The sequence below is a fragment of the Anas platyrhynchos genome, chromosome 5, assembly GCF_047663525.1.
Source record: "Anas platyrhynchos isolate ZD024472 breed Pekin duck chromosome 5, IASCAAS_PekinDuck_T2T, whole genome shotgun sequence".
Classification (NCBI taxonomy): Eukaryota; Metazoa; Chordata; class Aves; order Anseriformes; family Anatidae; genus Anas; species Anas platyrhynchos.
The window spans coordinates 4,625,276-4,646,565 of record NC_092591.1 but is presented as its reverse complement, the minus strand read 5'-3'; the positions used below and the strand labels follow the sequence as shown (position 1 = coordinate 4,646,565).

Sequence of the window (21,290 nt, the reverse complement as noted above, 5' to 3'; positions counted from 1 at the left end):
ATCAGAAATAAACATTTAAAACGTAAATTATTTTCCATTTCTTAGCCAAACTATTTAATGTCATGAACAGAAAGCTCCTGCTACCGCATATCTCAAAAGAAAGCCATTTAGAAAATGACCCGTATTTACCAGACTGAACGTCCCATATTCCTCCCTGAGAAAGTGGGTCAAAAATCCTTGAAAAGTCGTCTGGTCTCCCCATGTCCAACGGGCTCGATTGAGGTAGGACGAAGCCGGCAGATAGAGATAAGGCAGCAAACCAGCCAAGAAGCATAAACCCAACTTCAGCAAATGGCCTAGGGACAATTCCTGCACCAAAATATGTCATATTGCATAACAATGTTTATTTTAGTTTAATCGTGCTGGAACTTCAAGAACAGATAAAGAAAAAACATCAAATATATTTACACAGAGCTGATCTCTCAATTTATAGTAAGTCCCTACAAAATGCTATGTTAAACCTTACGATTTTGTGGATTACTAGGAAACTGCATCAAACTGATCTCCTTTGCATGGCAGGGTGAAATTTAAGTGAAGCAAATAATATTAGCTAGGACTCATGAGTATCATACTCATTGCATCTTTCACATTTAAATCATGGCATGACATGCATAGATGGCTGAAGCACTGCAAGGCTGAGATAACCCACTTTGCAGCGATTAAGAGTTGGCTGGTATTCCATCTGGCAAAAAAAAAAAAAAATGCTGCTCTAGTACAACTACACGCATCACCACCATCATCAGGAGTCGGTTTTGCCATTTACTTTATCGTGATTAGGCTGGCTAAATTGGATAGGCCAACTTTTGGGGTGGGATTTTCAAGACTGCCTAAGGGGTCAGGAAGACAAGACTTTCAAAGGGACTTGTGTGCCTAACTCCTTTAAGTGCTTTGGAAAATCCCACCCCGGAATATTGCACGCTTGCTTTCTCATCAGGCACCGTCCTGCCAATCAAAGCACTCCCTTCAGAATTTGGGGTGATGTGGAAGAGAGCCCATTCAGAGCGACGACCTCCAGAGCAGAGAAAGTAGCTCGGTAACGTCGCCGGTCAAAAATTCCTTTAGAAGCCTGGCTCTTTTTTGTTGGTTTCACTGAAAGCCACCATTTTTGATCGATTAACCTCTTTTTAGGTGGTGGTCTGCAGCAGGGTCTACTGGGCTGGTGTCTAGGTAGGGTGTTTCCCAGTGATGCCATATTGGCACAGCATTCTCCCTGCTGGAAATCACAGATGTCTCTCCAGGCCTCCCTGGTTGTGAAAAAAGCTCCGTTTAAAGATCACAAATGCATTTCCATCATTTTGTTATGGGAAATACGAGGTCAGGAAGGCTTTTGCTGGACATGCTGACCTCTTGGACCAAGCTTGTCTGAGCTGCCCCTATTGCAGCTGGTGGGTTTCACTCCGGGCTCAGCTCTGAGCTGTGCATCCCATCCAAGATGTGCAGCCCTTTTCAGAGCAAAGCAGGGCTTCTGCAACACGTCAGCATCCAGCCCAACACAGCCACTTGCAGAAGACCACCTACAGGTGACAAAAGCATTGCAGGGCACCTGGACATCACTGGGGGCTTCATCCAGGTGGATCTCTAGGAGTCCTCCTAGAGATCAGCACCTGCAGCACCCTTCCTGCTGTGCTACCTACTCTGGCTACCTCTGCGACTGCTGACACCAGTCATGAGATGATGTGCAACAAGCAGAAGTGGGTTTTGTGGTCCCACCAGGGAATCAACACACAAACTCATCCCCAGCCATGCAAAAGGCAGTGCCATCAGCCAGGAGAGGCTGCTCACGCCCGTGGCGTCCCACCAACAGGTAGGTACCTGCACTGAACACACTTAGCTCCTGCACACCGAGGAGTTTTAGCTCAGAGTATTGGCCTTGCGGCTGTGTACTGGGCACTTACAAACAGCCGGGGCACTGAGCTCCTGTGCCAGGAGTCACGGGCAGGTCGCTGGTGTGAGCAAAGCCCCTACACTGCGATGGGCTGTAAATTCAGGTGGTTGACTGATGAGTTTGGACAGAATTCCTACTAACACGGTTCGTACATCAACATATAAACAAATGGTTGGAAAAGAAGAATTATTAACGGCCTTAAAACAAGCTAAAACAGAGGCATGGGTCAGCAAAATACGTACCGTCTTCTTGAGCAGCCGGGAGAGAACCCAGGGCACGATACAAGCCACATAGAGCACTATCGTGTGCTGGTTGCACAGGCTGAGCCCGCAGCAAAAGGCACCGAGTCTAGAGATCTGAAAGGGAGAAAACCAAAACCTCACAGTTACTCTTTATCACCTGCAAAAACACCCAGATGCCAAAGCAGCTTGAGCGCAGCCCGCAGCATGCTTAGAGAAGGCAAAGCACATCAGTGAGCACTGGTCGATTGTAACACAGACAACACGGGTTACTTCAGATTATTTTTATGCCACAAAAAAAAATAAATAATGCCACTTTTATGTACAGAGACATTATTTTACATAACAGGAATGATTTTTGACTCTTTTGCAGGCACAGTGGGCTAAAGTCAGGGCCACACAAACTTGCTAAGCCAAGGGAATTAAATGCAGCATCACTGAGTGGTCTGAGATCCCTTCTGAGCATCTCTGAAAGAGTTTTCTGATAAAGGAGGTAACATATCCAGACTCTGCAGCACAGTGCAGGGCATTTCTCATGCTCAATCTTTCTCCTCCTTCTCCATCACTGGCCACTTGGTCCATGTCACACCCTGGAGCCACACTTGTCCACACTCCTCAATGGGCAAAAAGCCACCAGGGTCCCACAGACATCGTTGGACAGGAGCTGACCGCCCATCAGTCACCAGAGCACTGCCCCTGCTAATTTCAGTCACTGGTGACAATGAAGTGTGTGAGGTGCAAACACTTGCCTTGGCATGGTGATGGGATCATAACGTTTTTAATCGGCGTTCAACACTGGATGCTGTTTTGTCCCAGGAACACCTGCCAGAACTTCAGAAAAACTTTGTGGGCTTCAGAGCTGCCCCACAAGACTCAGGACCACCTGAGTAATTTTTCAAGTACATCAGTGAATCAAGCAAGCTCCTGAAAATGTCTGAAAGAAAGTCAGATTTACAAAAAGTGTCGCCAACTCGCTGTTTGTAGTCTGGCCTCTTCGAGGCGTGTGATGCTGGCCACCCAGAGCATGGAAACAAGCTCACTGGCTGCTCCTGAAAACCTCACCTGAAAATCCAAATGGAAATTGGGCACAGTAAACCACAGGAGCAGGTCGGAAAATGCCCCAACTCCATCTTTGTGGAGCCCAGGGTCTTGGGGCAGAAGTGACCAGAAAATACAAAAGCCCGATGATGAAACAAGGCCTCCATAAGCCAGTGATAAAACATGTTATTTGAGAATTTGCCAAGCTGAGTAAACTACCACTGTGTGCTCCTGAAATTCCAGGCTAGCCTGACAAAAATCCTTTTATTCACACAACTTAGAGGAGTCACAGCAGGCAAGTCTGTAGGAAGAGAGGAGATCAGGTGTTCAGGCAAATAAAAGTAGAAAGAACAAGGCCGGGGAGCAAGAACACCTTTTGACTGCCGAGTCCGTTTACAAAGTAGAGAACACGGCATGAAATTCAATGTCTCTGTATTTAATAGTGGCATTATTTTAGGGGCACATTTAATTTCAGGAGCATATACATTGAACTGCACAGAACTGATTGAAAATTTGGTCGTTTCTGTGTTTCATTAGAAACCTGGGCTTCTGAGTTGATGAATTTTCCTGTATGATGCATCTATTTGCCCTCGGGAACATCACAGTTCTGACAACAAACCCTCGAACACCCACTGCCTGGTTTGAGTCTTTGATGCAGAAAATTAAACTTTGCACCGAAACGTTTAGATGAGAATGATTTTGCTTTTTTCTCTTCTATCCCGTGTGTTTAAAACAACAAAAAGCCAAAGCAGATCCAGCACATCCCACCTCAACCCTTAAGGAACGCACACAGATCCTTCAATTTTGGCACTTCTGAGTCCAGGCAGGTCAGGGATCAACACCACCAAGCACAGGTGCTGAACCCAGTCCCCAAATCTGGCCTTTCCTACGTAAAGTAAACTAAATCAATACTAAATGAACAGGAAATTAAACAGACACGTGATGACTAATTGAAAAAAAAAAAGAACTATTCACTTTCCTTGAGATGTTTTACCTTTGATCTCTCTTTTGCAGTGGATGCCTCCTCAAAATGCACGGTAAGAGCCATAAGCAGCCCCACAAACAGATTGTTTAAGCTAAAAACCTCCGCCGTGATGGACCACTGCCATGTTAGACGAGAAAATGAAAACACCCCCGCAGCAAGGATTCCTCCAGCATATGAGCCAGAAAGCCTGCAAACACAGATAACATGAAATCTTCTTTTCCAACAAAAAAGCCTACTTTATTGTCCTTTTTTTTTTTTTTTTTTAAACATACTGTAGCAGCAGAAATTTTGACTGCTACCCAGCATCCTCCCAAAACATTATATGGTTAATATCTTCCTAATAATTTCCTTGCAGAGAATTGCAATTAGGGAGGGCGCACCTCAAGCCGTCCCGTGTATTTGCAAGGCGCTGAATACCAACCGGCTGGCGAGCCAGGCTGCCTTTTTCTCCTGAAACACCAAAAAAAAAAAAAAAACTTAAAGAGTATTCAATTCGGTTCAGAAACCTTGATGAGCAATGACACAGCGGGTCACGGTACGCCGAGCCAGAGAGTCATGCCTCTAACGGGATGCTCTCCGCTGGAGGACACGCGAGCAGCGGTGCAGCCTTAAATTCATCGAGCCCCTGCATAAAGAGTGGATTAGAGCTATTCACGACGGACAGCATTAGCAGAGCTTTCCCGGGGGGAACGTTTGAGTGTCTCAGGGGTGGGTGAGGATTGCGGTGCCCCCAGCCCCAGGATGGAGAGATGCCCACCAGAGCCAGGGAGAGGGGAAAATGGGCGCTGTCCCCAGCTGGATGGGCTACAGCACCCAATGCAGCCGCCTTCCCAAATCGGCAGGGAGCCCACGAGGTGGGATTTAGCCCAGGAAAACCATTGCACCTACTCTGCCATAATAGCTCTGCCCTTCTGGATGTGTTAAGGGCAGCTCTGGCTCTGCTTTTGATTTTTTTTTTTGAAGTGTGGTGGTTTGAGAGGTCTCCCCCGTGAGACGTCACCCCGAAGAACACCACGCAGGGCACCACAACTGGTCAGTTGGAGACTTGGGTGCCCACACGGGACTTGCTTATGGGGTTCCTCATGGGACACAACTGAGATAAATGGAGAACAAGTCAACAACACCTACAGCCCCTTCACACAGATGAGGGAGGTGCTGGCACAGCACTCTTGAGCAAGGGCTCCTCTCCTTGGTTACACTTTTCTTCCCGCTTTCCTGAAACACCCTAAGCTCTCTCAGTACACTGAAAAGCCAGCACATTTCTGTAGATGTCACAGGAGGACCTGTGCAGCTAGAATTGGACATTTTAACCCATTAAAAGTGGGAGGCAGAGTTGATGAGAAGGACAGGACAGAAATAATGGCATGGGATGACCGTTCCTCCTCCTGACATCAGACACCCCAAGTGGCCCGGGGAAAGCCACCCTGCTGCTCCATTAACCACAGAATTAATTGCAAATTAAAGTGACTATTGATGAACCCCATGCCCTACCACGTCTCCCGGGTGCTCCCTAATGCCTCACCACCGTGGTGGACTCTTCCAGTGCTTGAGTTTCGTCAACAGAGGTCTAGGCACTGAGCACAAAAATCTCCAAGAGAAGACCTGTCGCTCACTAAAAGAGGCACTCAGCAAAATAAAAGCCACGTACTGTGATACAGAAATCACTATAGAAGTGTTTTTGGCATTGCTTAAAATCTTCAGCAAACTCGCAAGTGATTAAAGGTGTTAATTATTACAGGTTTTCTACCAGCAGTATCCCAAAGTCGCACAACCTCATAGAGAAGGTGTTCACGAGCACCGATGCTGCTCCGTTGGCTTTGCTACCGAGCCAGCTCGGCACCTCCATCACCTCCAGGAGAGGTGGGAAACACAACAGGTCTTCCTTCTCCTTTAAACAGCACCGAGTTTTACTCAGAAAGAAATAAAATTTGTAAATCCCTCTGAAACTCCTGCAGTGAAATAATGCAGAAAAGGTAAAACAACTTCCCCAAACTCCTTGGGATGAAAAGCAGCTTACTAGGCACAACTCCTGATCGTTTACCAAGACTTCTTGTCTTTCCCAGAAAAGACTCGAGCGCCTTACCAGAGTTCAAATGAGCTTAAGGAGCGCCTGCCCTCTCGATAAAAAGTCTCAAACCTGCGCTTCAAGTTTTAGGAAATGAGGATTAAGCAAAAGCTACTCAACCCCAAACTTAAAGACTTATCCCGGCTGCGTGGGCAGGGGACAGCTCTGCTCCCCGTCCAGCCACCGAGCTGCACAGGGTCGGGATCCAGCACTGGGCACATCCACAGGTTTTTTCTTAAAAAGAGCTGGCACTGCCTGGGAAACCCTCAGGAAAGCCAGCCAAGACTCCCGTGTGGAAGCGTGTTGTGTGCATGGAGCACTGAGCTCCTACAAGTACAGCAGGTGCTTCAAAAAAAATAATAATAGGAACAGGCTGAATTCTTTGAGATCATCACAACAGCAGCTCAGAAATGCAGTTTGGCAAACGCAGGCTGGAGAAGCAGAGTTTTTTCCAGACTCTGCTACTAGCAATGGCAATGATGCACTTACAACTCTGCTGATTCAGAGAAATGGGATTGCTAAGACCAGGTAACCCCACACAAGGATGAAGGCCCGACCAGCAGAAAATAACACCTCACGCAGGTCTGCTCAAAGCAGCAGCTCACGGTACGCAGCAGCACCGGCAGAAATGAATCCCACACAACTCTGATACACAATGCTGGGCCTGAATTAAGTCAGGTCTGCCTTGAGGCTGGGCTAACGTGACCAGAATTGGACCTCCCCACACCATTACAACCACCTCCTGGAGGCCCCTTGGGCTCCTCCAGCACGGTGTGGCACTGTGCTGCCCCTCTCTTGTTGTAGAGCCAAGAGGGTCCTCAAAAAGTTGTCCAAGGAGGTGACAATCAGCTCAGGCAGAGACAACACAGGCCCACACAACACTGCAGAGCAAAAAACATTTCCAGGGTGGAGGAGACACTGGTGGGTGCTAAGTCACGTAAGGCAGAAAGACATGAAAAGGCCTGCACGAAGCACATGGAGCACTTCAAAAAAAACAAACAAAAAAATAAAATAAAACAAGCAGGAGGAAGGTCCCTTCCTATCAGTCGACTAACTATAATCCTGTGAACACAGGCAGAAACTCCCATCATCTTATAACACACTCATGTGGGACAAGATCAGTCAGCCAAGAAGAGGTCACACAGCTCTTTGTGGGAAGCATTTCCCCATGACATCCCTAAACATAAAAGGAAAAGACGAGAAAATTATTTTGTTTTCCTTTTCAGGCACCAGAGTAAAAGAACATGTGCCCAGGCCTCAAGTCCAAGGGCACGGGCAGCACAAACTTGCTGTAGTTGGCAGCATTTAGGCTGCTGCTTGTTGTTAAGAGTTAAATCAACAAGGAAAAATCAAATAAGGTATTTAAATATTTTTTTTGCTTCCGATTTGTGTCTAATCACTAAAACATGTCAACATGCAATCCAAAATTTAGCCTCTGTACTCATTTTGATAAAACTTTTTGTTAGCCAAGAGCATGGGTTACATCCGTCTGCATTTAACCAACCTGATCAACTTGATCGGCATTTTTATTTTTTAATTTAGAAAATAAAGGCTGACATTTCATATTTCATAATTTGCAGGAAGTTATTAAATGATTTGGATAAAGCTATAGAGGGATGAGAACTGAAGCCTAACTGAAATGTTTTAGTAAAATGCAATCTTCAGTGTACTGGGTTCATACAGAAGAAAAGCCAGCTAACCAAAGCTTGTTGTATCTTTGAAGCTAATGCATTAAACACTGGAAACACCTATCTGTACCTAGTAAAATAAGCTGATTATTTCTTCCTTCTTTTTCCTCCGAAACTTTAGAGGTAGCAAAATCTTTAAAAAAAAAATAAAAAGAACTAGTGATTCAAGAAACAACTCTCCTGCTTTTAAACACCTGCTCCAATGAATTATTTTTTTTTTCCATTTAATTTCCCCCTGTGCATGCAGAGGATGACCTTACTGTTGGTGCTCCAGTGGCACTTGCACAGGCTGCAGGTGCATCACCAGCAACTTCTGCCTCTGCACTGCTGTAGCAAAGGTATATCATTTGAATATGTTTATTTCATGGTATAATAGACCAGAGCATTACAGGTTTAATATTTCAATTTTTTTTAAGTGGTTTCACTTGTTTGGTTTATTAAAAAAAAATACTTTTTTGATGCAGATTAAAGAAGGATGGGACTTCGAAGACCTTTCATCTGACTTCTCCTAAGTGTGTCTGTGCACTGGTGCTGAAATAGAACTACTTTTTAAAAAGAAAACCAAAACCAAACACAAGTTAAGGACCAAAGAGATGATAATTACCCCCCAAGCCCCGTTCCCTATGGGTTCACTGCCTCTTAGCCACAAGCACTCATTGCCCAAAGCCGGTTCCTCCTGCTCCCAGCACCAAAGAGCCAGCGGGGGACAGCAGGGAGCAGTGACCCAGCTTTCCTGCTGCCTCGGGCACCTTGGGGGGCTCCACGGGCACTTAAACCATGCCCGCAGCCTTCATCCCCAGCACTGGAGGAGGAGGAGGCTGTGAGGAGCTCGGCGTGGCTCGCCCATCCCGCTTGAGTCTTCGTGGCCGTCAGAAGATATTAACACCCAAACAGGCAGGAAAGCCACAAATTAAAAAAAGGGGACAATCAGAATTGGCTAAGGAGCATTGATCCAGCGGGGATTTTGGCTATGGGGAGCCAGTTCCTCCCGGCACCCCATTGCACAGGGCCTCCTGGAGTGGGGGCTTGAGGCAAGGACACCAGCACCGTGGCTCTGTAGGGTAACACCGAGATAAATGCATTTAGGAAATGCCCCGCTGAGTGCTCAGCACTTCCTAGCAAGCCAATGTGCAAACAACCGTGCTTCTAGCCACCAAATCCAGGAGGAAACTTCTCTCCCCATGTCTTTTTTACCAGAAAGGCTAGTTGAGTTAGGCTCGATTCACAAACTCAGAAATCCTTAGAAAATAGGTAGGCTTGATCCCGGGCGCTCATAATAAACGGTGGCTGCTTCCAGCAGCCAAAAAGAATAAAAAAAGAAAAAAAAAAACCCTCTCAGTAGGAACCGGCTTTAGCAATTTAAATGTTTTATAAGTTTTTTTTGTAATTGCAGAAACTTTTCCTAATCTGACATTTGTTAAAACCCCTTATTAGAAATTATGCAGCCGCGGTAGCTGCGGCAAAAAAAAAAAAAAAATTAAAAAAAAAAAAAAAAAAGAAAAAAAAATAGAAAAAAAAAAACTGGAGCTGGCTTCACAATTACCAAGTCAGCCCATGCAGCCCTCCGCTATTGTGCGGGGTGGCATAAACCCCCCGGCGGGCTATCAGCTCCCTGGCAGGCAGGGGGCTGCGCTATTCAAAGCGCGAGATACAAGCTGCGGGGCACAAACCTGGCAGCTCCCATCTGACCCCGCAATCCCCGGCTGGTGACAGCTCCAAGCTCCATGGCAAATTAGGCCTTCTCACATTACAATTGCAGGAGACAGATTCCATTAGCGGTATCTGAAATTGAGTGGAGAGCTGCTCTGTTATCAGACTTGACTCATAAGCGCCGCTATTAATCAGAGCTATGATAGCATTTATATATTTCAAGCTATCTGCTGCCGCTGTGATATTCCGCTACAAAGGGTTGATGGGACTTAGGGAAGTGAACAATAGAGCTTTCTGGGAAAAGCAGAGTAAATCAAGAAAGTCTGTGACTTCCGCACATTCTGAAGGGATTGCGGTTTACATAAATTTTCTCCCAATTGGAGATTGAGCTCTTCCTCATCTTACACATGGGATTTAGTTGTCACTCAATGGTAACAGCTGTGAAAAGGTGAAGCGGCCCACCGCTCGGAATATTGCCTCCGCTTTTAAAGCAATTAACCCATGAACAGGAGGATACCTGGTGATATCAAAGGGATTAAGCCAGGCAGTGCATTATTAACATTTCCTTGAACTAATTCTAACTCTGACTAGCTGTCAGAAAAGACTCTTCAGTCTTAAAAAAAAAAAAAAGAGTTTTTGCCCTGCTTTTTCTCCCCCCCTCTTCAAAACGTTATTTCAGCCGAATGTGCGTACTTTAGAGCAAAATGCAAATGAACGGCTTTGCTAATGGCTTCGAACAGGCTGAACCCCACGCCGTTTTCTTAGGGCTACGAGAAGAGAAAAACACCCGATCAATTAGCCAGGGGTCAGGCTAGATATTCGTCTAAAAGCAAATTAACGCCGCAGTACCTTCCATTCTTTTCTCCCTCCTAAAACTTGGTAGCTACTTGTTACGCGCGCAGAGCTCCTTTCGGAACTGCGTTTTGCTACAATGGCAATAATCTAAAATAATCTGGAATCGGGAAAATCCAAATAAGAAGATTCCTCGCTCCCCAAAGCCCTGGGTTCCCATTTCCCCACGCTTCGCCGACGGCCGAGGGGGCAGCGGAGCGCGCTCGAGGCTTTCCGCCCTCGATGAACACCCACAGCCCTGCTCTGTAATCCCCTTCCCGCAGCGTTTCGAGCTGCCCGGGTCCCTGCCGAGGATGCTCTGGGGTCGCTCTGCCCGAGGAACGGCACCGACACCCCTGCAATCCCCCAAAGCCTGCCCAGAGAGCGAGTCGAGCCGCTGGTGACAACCCGTGCAGCTCCCCGGTGGATCCCAAGGATGCCGAGGAGCTCCCCATGGGCAGCAGGAAACTTTTTCCAGCGCCGGTTTTAGGGGAGCACAACGCTGGCTGCGGGGTGGCTGGCGACTTCCACGCGGGGTTTTTCCTCCGTTCAGCCACGAGCTCCCTCTGGGAAGAGCTCTGTCCTCCTAAACACCCGGTCCTTCCCGTGGGAGCTCCAGGAATGGCAATGCCAGAGCAAGGAGGCTCAGGACGGCGAGGTGCCGCTCCCAAAACACCGCTGTCATTCCACCAAACACATCCCCACCGCTCCCCTGTGTTAGGGGGGGAGAAGAGCAGGCTACGGCTCAAACACAGCCCCAGCTTGTTGCTTACAGACTGGTTTGGGGGGCAGTGATGTGCTAGATATATTCTGTTTTGTATATGTACCATAAAGGTCCCAAATTTAACGCAATAAAGGTCCCAAATTTAACACGATACCCAGCACAGCAAGGGAAGAGAAGCGAGGCGCTCCGTTCCACGCAGCATTTTTCTCCTTTTCAAATCCCAAACGCAACTCAGAATAAAGCTGGAAAAAATTACCCCAAGTCCTTCGGAAATGCCACCTCCTGCTCTACCACTGCACCTGCAATAATTTAGCTTCGTATGGTTCCGTGGAGCAAACCAGCCAAGCTATGGAAGGTGGAAAAACTTGCACGTAAAGCAGGGCAAAGCAAACTATTTCTCTCCGCAACGGAGAATGCGAAGAACGCATCATCTGTGCAGAAAATTACACTTTGGCAATCATATTATAAGAACATAATTGGTTTACTTTGTAAACTTGCTATGCTTTGCCTCCCACAGTAAAACAAATAAATATTTGTTTAAGGAAACAATCCTAGAGTCGCACTCGCTGCGCCCTACAAACATAATGCCGCTCGCCCGCCTTTCAAAGCGGAGACGAATTATTTGCATCAGTTACAAGCAGCCTGAGCAAACTCTTTGTGAATGCCATTTTACGATAATTACAAGCGATTTCTTAAGACCGCGCGGAGGGGAAAACCATATTTGATAACTAATTCAAAAGGAGCAACGCGCTCGTTCGGGGATAGCCTGGATTACTGACAAAAAGGGCTTTTTTTTTTTTTTTTGCGGTCCAACGCAACTTTGCTTTGAGAAGCCGTGCTTAAAAACGAAGGGAGCAGGAGCCAGGGCTGCTTCTTATCGACCCCGCAGAGCATCCCAGCACCGAGTACCTGGGCGAGGAAAGAGCTGGTTAAGGGATAAACGCGCCGAGCGCCGTCCGGTCCTAATCCCGCACGCGCAGCGTTGCCCTAAATTGCAGTAACTAAGAGGGAAAATAAACTGTCCTGACCCACCGGCGACTAAAGTCGGGAAATGGCACTTAAACAAACGCCGGGCACAAAAAATAAACGGGCTAAAAGGAAGAGATTTACTGTACGCAGAGGCTGGGAAACGCGGAGAAATCCCCCTCCCCGCCCCGCCGCGCTGGTAAACAGCACCCGTGCCCGGCTGGTGGGTTTGCAGGCAGAAAAGAAAGGTTTTAGAGGTTAAGTTCAGGTCAGACGACAAATGAAATTGTAACAGCCCAAGTGACATTGTATAATGTCTTCTTCCACTCAATCAATAGGGCACTGTGAGCCCCATTACCATAGAGATGGCTTCCTCCCTTCTGAAGGGTGTCTATTGTTTGACGAGAGAGATTTGCCACTTGAACCGTGTTGCTCCCCAAGGATGTGTACTTCATCAATTATTTGTGCTCCTAACATCTACATATTTTCATATTAACGTCCCCAGCGCTCGCCGCGGCAGAAGGAGCGGCAGCTCGTTTTTTTTTTTTTTTTTTCCCTCTGCTACTGAAGGGCTTTCAGGGGTCACCCCGGCAGCTAAATTTTAATTAAAGCACCCAAATGCGGCAGGATTTGATAGCCTGGTTTAGAGCCTTTGTGGGTTCGTGCGATCCTGGTTAAAAACAAAACGGGCTGCCTTCAGATATTTCAGGCTTCCAAGCAGGCAGTGCCAGCAAACGGCTTTCAGGAAGATTTTTTTTTCAAGTGGCAAGAGAGAAGAAACTTTTTTTTTTGCCAAATGAGTGTCTTACATTAATCGATTTTAAGGTGTTTAACAGGAGAACCATAACGTTGTAATTTGTAGATAAAAGTGACCCGCAACACCTTACAATTTATTTCAAAAATCAATCGGTGCGAGGCTGAATAATTGATTGCCAGTCTCTGCCTTACACCTATAAATAATTTTCTGCAAGTCCTGACAGCTTCTGTCACCTCCCAGTCCCAGGATTGCTGGTCTTCCACGCAAGTTTTATATTTGACAGAAGGAACACCTTCCAAATCCAATTAAAAAACAAAAAATAAATAAAATTAAAACCTCTGGAAGCGTAAAGAAAAGTCTCAAACTTTGCTTGCCGTTCCCGTTCCTCTTACACAAGGATCGCATTGCCCAGCACAAAAGGGGCACGCAGGGAACTGTCGTGTGCGACTCGAACCTAAAAAGCAGGGCACGGTGACTGTCATAGCGGGAACAACTGTAATTGAAAAATAAAAAAAAATCACAACCCAGTAATTCAAAATATTCAAGAGATTTAGCAGCTCTGTGCAGGAGTTTGGAATAACCAGACTGGGCTCGGCACCACACCACGACGCCCAGCTCACCAAATACGCTTTGCAATACGGGGTGTTGAATTAAAAGATGCTGCTTTAATTACACACAGACCCTAAAAGTAAAATCGTTCCCTTCCAAGGCAGCAGTCCACGAGACCTGCTGCTGCGTGCTCAATGGGACCCAAAGAAAAACTCCCTTTTAGCTGGGGAAGATGCACCCGGACAGACCCCGCAAAGGGTTTAAGGGGGCTCGAGGCTCTCGGGCTGCACAGGATCTGCCCCCCCTGGAGTCCTGATTTTATTTCTAGCTGCACCCACCGCCTGGACGGGCTTCCCTGAGGGGGCTCTGCTGGCTGGGAGGATGAAAAGGGCTTTTCCCCGAGCCAGCAGAGCGCCCCACTTTGTCCTTGAGGACCGCATCCCCAGCCCCCCGACACAATTCCGGATTTCACAAACAGCCTGGAAAGGCGCCCTGTGTCCCCCCCATCCTCCCCGCGTCAGAGAACATCAGAAATTGTTTGTGCGGGTTGTGATAATCCTCTCCGATCTGGGTCAGGAGGAGGTTAAGAGCGGCGAGGACTCGAGCATCAAAGCAGCCCCCAGGGGGGTCACCAAAACCCCGGCCGGGACCGGGACCGCGCGCGCCTCCCAGGGGCAGGGGTGCGGAGACGGCCGGGTCCGGGGGTGCTGCGGGTAGGGTCCTGCCTCCGCCAGGAGCTGCAATTAACTGGAGTTCCCGGTTTAGCCGTAGGTGAAGCTCATCTTGTTAATTCAAACGGACCATCTGCATCTTCGGAGAACGACAAACTTCATTAGTTCTGCTTAGTTAGCCCCACGGCCGCCGCGCGATAACAAGCCCCAGCAACCTGTCACGTCTTTGTAAGGGGAAGGGCGCACTTTTTATTATCGCTATTACTATTAAAAAAAAAAAAAAAAAAGAAAAAGGAGAAAGCTTTTGTGATGGAAAGAAGGTCAAAGCCAGATTAAACCGCTGCGGAGGAAGCAGCTCCGGAGGGGGCAGCACCCGGGGACGGAGGGGACCACCCTTGGGCACCCCGGGGACCGTACCTGAGCGCCGTGTAAAAGAGCAGGGAGGCGGCCGCCGCTCCCAGCAAGCTGCCGAGGAGGTTGATGCGGGATGCGGGGGTCCCACCGGGCAACAGCCCCAGGGCCAGCCGGGCCAGCAGCGTGAACAGGGGGTAGCCAGGAGGGTGGGCAACCTGCGGGCACAGAGGGACACAGGGCTGAGCGCGGCACGGCGCGGGGACGGCGGCATCCCGGCACCGGCCACCCCACCGAGCTCGACCAACCCATCACCAGCAGCAGGGTTCTGTTTTTTTTGTTTTTTTTTTTTCCCCCAAAAAAAAAAACAAACAAGGGGTTTCGTGCCAATTTTCACCCCGCAAATATTTCTTCCCTCGCTGGAACGAGCAGCTGAGCGGAAAGAGGCGCCACGTCACGTTACCGCGCGCCTCGAACCGCTCCTTGTTTGGGTTCGCAGGATATTAGGGTCATTCAAAAGGCTGTTTGGGAAAAGAAAAAAAAAAAGAAAAAAAAAAAAAAGGCAGATTCGGAACTATTTTATTGGTTAGCAAGTTGAAAGACCACACTGCTATCGGATTACCACCACGCTGACAGTCCTAAGGTCTTGCCTAAAGGGATCATGCACCATAATAAAGTTTATTAAATAATAAAACTTATTAAAATTGTTAACCCGATTTATTTTATTCTCCCCAGCTTATACAAAATTTGGGTTGATAATAAGCCAGCTACTGTATATACAGTAAAGCCTTTGCTTTATAATTTAGTTTAATTGGATTTAAAACTTGAAGTAAATTGTCGCGTGCTGTACTTATAAGTTAGTAAAAACTGTGGTTTGAAAATAAATTAATCTACTTTACTCCATGCTTAATTAAACTTCCTTAATTCCTAAAACTGTTAATGAGAGCATTGATTAAACAATAAAACTAATACTTACTCCAAGCTCATATGCGGCTGTGATCAGCTCCCCTGTGAAAAAATAATGTAAAACCAATAATTACTATTAGGAAATGACACTCCTCCAAAGTTTTCAAAATCCAAATGCTTGCATTGGGGTTTTGCATTAATTTGACTGGATAAAACTGTAAATCTGCAGAGATTTAACAGCATGAAATTTTCTAAGAATATTTTCCCCCTCTGATGTCACTGCGCAAAATATCTTTTGTGTGTTTTCGCGAGACTTTTTACCAACTGATAAGCGAGAGCGCAGGTAGGTCTGCTGCAAGAACGGCTCGAGATCCCCAAATTGCCGACATCTGGGTGCGTGTGCGTGGTTTTGATTTAAAACCGATTGATTCAACAACTCCAGCGCTGCCATTTGCAGCGCTCATGCAGCATTGTTCCTTAACAACAGGCTTGTTTCTCGTTAAAATAATTAAAAAAAAAACAGGTTTGTGTTTTTACAAGGGGCAAAACAAAGCACCGTGCCTGCAAACGTGTACGTGGCGCTCCAGAAATCCCTGCAGCAGCCGCTCTGTGACAGCTCTGTACCTGTCAGGGTCCCCGCTGCACAAAACCGCTCAGATTTTGCATTTTATTTCATTTTCGACAGCAGCTGGGAACGCTTGGAGTTTTCGGAGAGCTCCACGCTGAAGCGTTTTGCAGCGGTGCTTTATGAAATATATTCGACAGGCGCAAACACGTTCGAGGATGGGCACGACAAAAGGGGCAAAAAAAAAATTAAAATTAGGGCTGGTGCAGAACAGAAACGCCAGGAGGAGAGGTCCCCCCTTCACCTGCTGCTGCCCTAAAATTGCACGACCCATTTCAGCATTTTAGTTCCTGCATGTTACATTAATTTTCAGTCTTGACTTACAAAAAATGATGAGTTTGGAAAGGAAGACACCAGTGAATCCCCAGCTGCTGCTCCTGACTGCCATAAAATCACAGTTATCATCCCAAACGTGCAAGGAGCCCCAGGGCTTCCTGCCTGAACACCTCACCAGGGTGGATTTTACCCCGCTTGCAAACGCCAGCTGCTTTTGTAGCTCCTCTATTTGAGGGAAAAGTTTCAACCCATTGCTAAAGTCCCCCAAAAAGCAGACGCAATGGGAAAGCCACCCCGAGCTCAGCTGGCTTGTGGTGGCAGACCCCAAGGGGAGACATTTGGGGGCACCATCCCCGAGAGCAGCTCCAGGACATGCCCTGCCCCATCCCTCTTTCCAGGGCACCCTAATTTTTCCTACCCAAACCCGCACCAAAAAGCCGAGCTAAGGACGAAAACCCCAAATTCGGCTTCCCAGGAGCCGACACGTGCTGACATTTCTGTCTGTCCAGCTCAAGCCCCCAGTACAGGCGTTCTGCAAACAGGCCCCAAAACACCCAAAAACTGATTTATCCCCAGCGAGGTTGGGAGCTGATGTCTGAAACATCAGAGGTTTTATTTTTTTCCCCTTCCCTTTTTTTTTTTTTTTTATTTGAACTTGAGTTTATTTGATCCCTTTTTAAGCTGTTTTAACATCTGTGGATGCTCCCAAAGCAGACACAGCAAATCCTGAAGCACCTCTTTACCCACACAAGAAGCTTCGGTGATTTTGGGGGCACCAGCACGAGAGCCGTGCTGGGTCACCCCGTGTTGCACAGGGGCTGCTCACACCATGAGAAATGAGGGAAATAACCCCAAAAGCCATATTAAGCCCAAGCTGGGATGAGCCCACCTCTGTTCAGCTCCGGTGAATGGATGAAATTCAGGCAGCAGGCTTGGAAAAAAGGGCAAAAAAATAGGGACCGGGACGGGCTGCGCCCTGCTCCGTCCCATTTGAGGTGGTTTTTGGCATCCCGGAGGAAAAACCCAAACTCAACCCAGGTTTCTGGCTCAGCACAGGGCTGACAGCTCCGGGCAGGGGCACCACACGCTTTAATGGGATCGTGCTACCCATCGGGGAGCACCCAGACAGAGAAAAGGGTAGGAGCTGTGAAAATGTTGATCGTCAGGTACTAACTGGTGGGACCAGAGGGAGCAAAGGCAGCCCTTAAAAAAACATTAAAATCCCACTTTTTTATTTATAAGGAATTTTATGAACAGCTTGGATCCGAAATGAGACACGGACAGAGCTGGGAGAGGGTTTAAGAGATCCAAGACGGGGTTTAAGGGATCTGGGATGGGGTTTAAGGGACCCATTCAACTCTTTATGATATGGAAGAGGGACGGTAGGTCTGGGTACCAGACCCTACCTGATGAGCACCCCCATAGGTTGACTGCAAAGCACCAGACCCTATAAGAGGGTGACCACCCTTACAGGGCAAAACCAATGCACCAGACCCTATAACAGGGTGAGCATCTCAATGGGGTGACAGCAATGCACCAAACCCATATGGTGAGTGTCAATGGGGTGACAGCAGTGCACCAGACCCCATAATAGGGCAAGCATCCCTATGGGGTGACAGCAACGTACCAGACCCCATAACAGGCAGAGCATCCCTATGGAGTGGCAGCAACGCACCAGACCCTATAGGGTGACCACCTTTATGGGGTGACAGCAAGGCACCAGACCATGTCTGACTAGCAACCCTATAGGATGACTGCAAAGCACCAGACCCTATAAGAGGGTGACCACCCTTATAGAATGACAGCAAGGCACCAGACCCTATAATGGGGTGAGTATCCCTATGGGATGACAGCAATGCACCAGACCCTGTAAGAGGTCACCAATACAGGGTGACAGAAATTAACCAGACCCTAAAATGGGGTGACCACCCTTACAGGGCAAAAGCAATGCACCAGACCCTATAACAGGGCAAGCATCCCTATGGAGTGACAGCAAGGCACCAGACCCTGTACAATGAGCGTCCCTACGAAGTGGCAGCAATGCACCAGACCCTATAAGAGGGTGACCACCCTTACAGGGTGACAGCAACGAACCAGACCCTATAATGGGGTGAGCATCCCTATGGGGTGACAGCAATGCACCAGACCCTATAGGGTGAGTACCACTATGCGATGACAGCAGCGCACCAGACCCTATAATGGGGTGAGCATCCCTATGGGCTGACAGCAAGGCACCAGCCCCTATAGGGTGACCACCCTTATGGGGTAGCAGCAATGCACCAGACCCTATAAGAGGGTGACCACCCTTATGGGATGACAGCAAGGCACCAGCCCCTATACGACGACCACCCCTATGGGCTGACAGCACTGCCCTCCCTCCCCTCACGCTGACCGACCCCAAACCCTCAGCCCCACCTCCCCGCGGGGCCGCCCCGACCCCAAAACGACCCCAAACGACCCCAAAACGACCCAAAACGACCCCAAACCCCCCCCGGGCGGGCAGGCGGCGCTGGGTACGTTACCCGCGTCCCCTCCGGGCAGCCCTGCCGGCAGCGTGGCCCCATACACGGCCGCCACGGCAGCGCCCAGGGCCCCGGCGGCGGCAGCGGCGGCCCCGACCCCACACCCGGCCCCACCACCCGCGCCCATGCGGCGCCCCCGCGCCCGCCACTTCCGGCTTCGGCCGCGCCGGGCGGGCCGAACCACTCCGCACCCCTCGTGGGGGGGGGTGAGTCGCCACTTCGCCTTCTCCTCCTCCTCGCTCCCTCCGTCTGCCCTCCAAAAGACGTCTTTAACAGAGAGGCTGTGGGAAATAAGCGGCGTTTAGAGTCTTGGAGGGCTCCTGTAGGCTTTGCTCTGTCACTCTTTCCCCCCCTCTGAGGAGGTTTGGTACGGTCGGGAAGGCGGGGAGAGCCGTGCGGCGGGGCGCGACCACCGCGCGGATTTGGGGGGGTGCGGGATGAAACCACCGCGGAGCGGCGCGGGGGGGAGGGGGAGCACCTGTGGGCGGGAAGGGCGGGGCCGCCTCAGGCGCCGTGCCCCCGCGCCGCCATCGCCTCAGGCGACGGCAGCCACAGGGCTCGGGGTTGTCCTGAGGCGGAGCCGTCGCTGCCCTGCCCCAACAGCCCCTCCACGCACTAAATTTTAAATATAAATTCCTCACATGCAGCCCGGTGAGGGCTTCCTCTTCCAACTGGTGTAAATCCAGAGCGAAAGCAGCCGGGCTCTGTGAAATGTGGCACACGCAAAGCCCGACGGCTCCCCACCACATGTAAATCCTAAATCATCCTTCCACATGTAGTGCTCGAAGTACAGATGTGTATTGTGTAAATAATAAACAAATAAATAAACAAATACATAAATACATAAATAAATAAACAAATAAGTAAAGCTTTACGCCCCGAGTGGGGTTACGCGAGGTGCTGGTGAAGGAAAGGATTGAAGGGGACTGTGTGGGATGTTAAAAAAAAAAAAAAAGAAAGGAATTAAAACTGCTTTTGCGCCGTGGGAGTAGTTAAAGAAGGTAAATAGCTTCCTGAGACCTATCGATGGAAGGCTAAAACGCATCCATAGAAATCATTATGGGATTGTACAAAAGAGCAGCGAGGCCATACCTGGAGAATTGAGACAGATTAAAGGGAGGCTTTTGAATACAAATGAAAAAGGTATAGAAGAGGGTAACGAGGATAATAAATGGCCTTATGGATTAGATCTAAGTGGGGACGTTAGAAAATGAGGTTTGCATTTATTGAAAAAAAAAAAAAAAGGCAGGATTAAAGGTCGACATGACTGAAAAAACAGCACATCAGATTTCGAGGAATGGAAAAGCTGGTGCTGGAGGGCCCTTTTGAAACGTAACCAGCACACGCACACACAAGAAAAAAAGGCATGAACTGAGACCAAGAAAGGTATTAGGGGAATTTAGAGAAGGCCTCTTTACACCCCGCGGCTGGCACGTACAGAGACGGCAAAAGAAACCGCTCGGAAGCTAACGGGGCTGCCTGGAGGAGCTGGTGGTTTGGGGTATTTGGGGTACAAATGGGGCTGTGAGGGAAGCTGCTCGGCACCGAGCGAGCCTCAAAGCACTGGGCTCGTTGGCAGGTTCCTCGCCTCCTTGGCTGAGGTTCATCGGGGAGAAGAAAAAGATACGTTGCGATCCTCAGCCAGCCATTGTCACTGTGGTAATGAGAGGGGTCATTGTTCCTGCACCCGTTGGGGCTGCTAAAATGTAATTTTAGCAGCAAAGTGCGCAGTCTGCAGGCTGGTGGCGACGCTCTTTATCCAGAGCGTGGCTTTTTTCTTTGCGGCGTTTTTCCTTCTTTGTATTTGACTTGGAAAAGGCGTCCAAAGACAATGTTAACCGTGACTGATTGCAATTATATTGAGGGGGGAGGTAGCAATTTAAACGTGAATATTGAAACGTGGAACAATGTCTGGTAATAATATGGTGAGGACAAACTATTCTTTAATTGTCCTACAAGTTGTTTTATATCTTTGTCATGCAGAAACTGGAACTTTTAGGGTGCCAGTGACAAAGTACTTTGCTCTAATATGGTAGGGCAGGCTCACAACAGCCTTTATCTTATTGAATAACTAACTACCGCCGTTTCAAAGGGCAGGATTACAGACACACTTCGTGTTGGCACCAACACTTTGAAGAGTGCATTTACATTTTTCTTCTGTAAGCAGAAATCTATCAATTCATGAGATTTGACTTCTCCAGGTGTAACCCAGACGTCTGTCCAAGGCACGAAGGACATGCAAACCCTCTTTTTTTTTTTCTTTCTGTTTTTTTTTTTTTTTTTTTTTTTTTTCTTAGGGGTAGCATGAGCCAGGCAGGTATTTTAAACCATTTTCATTCATGCTCTAAAAGTTGAGAGTTGTCCAAACCCAAGTCAGAGTCACCCCACCACAGAGCAATGCACAACAACTCTCTGGGCTTCCTCAAAGCCTTGAGGGTAGGCTCAAAGGCATTAATAACAATAATAAATATAATAATAAATAATAACAATATATTATTAATAAAATAATAAACATAACATTAACATTAACTACAACAACAATAATAATAATAATAACGATAA

The 21,290-nt window shown here is 48.1% G+C and overlaps 1 protein-coding gene across 4 annotated transcripts in view; it reads right to left on the bottom strand.

The window, feature by feature from the left end:
* Positions 1 to 18,893, bottom strand: part of TMEM260 (transmembrane protein 260) — a 32,087-nt gene extending 13,194 nt beyond the window's left edge. Inside the window, exons 1-7 of one of the 4 annotated variants that reach the window (XM_038180249.2) lie at positions 18,729 to 18,845; positions 15,376 to 15,407; positions 14,466 to 14,617; positions 4,528 to 4,597; positions 4,157 to 4,334; positions 2,128 to 2,241; positions 130 to 309 (exon numbers count right to left, since the gene is read on the bottom strand). In XM_038180249.2, the coding sequence (XP_038036177.2) occupies positions 130 to 309; positions 2,128 to 2,241; positions 4,157 to 4,334; positions 4,528 to 4,597; positions 14,466 to 14,617; positions 15,376 to 15,386 (705 nt within the window). In that variant the 5' untranslated portion in view covers positions 15,387 to 15,407; positions 18,729 to 18,845. Of the gene's footprint in view, positions 1 to 129; positions 310 to 2,127; positions 2,242 to 4,156; positions 4,335 to 4,527; positions 4,598 to 14,465; positions 14,618 to 15,375; positions 15,408 to 16,254; positions 18,010 to 18,728 lie in introns of those variants that run through there. The other 3 variants (XR_005266222.2, XM_038180248.2, XM_072038132.1) reach the window with 3 other exon arrangements.
* Between the last annotated feature and the right edge of the window lie 2,397 nt (positions 18,894 to 21,290).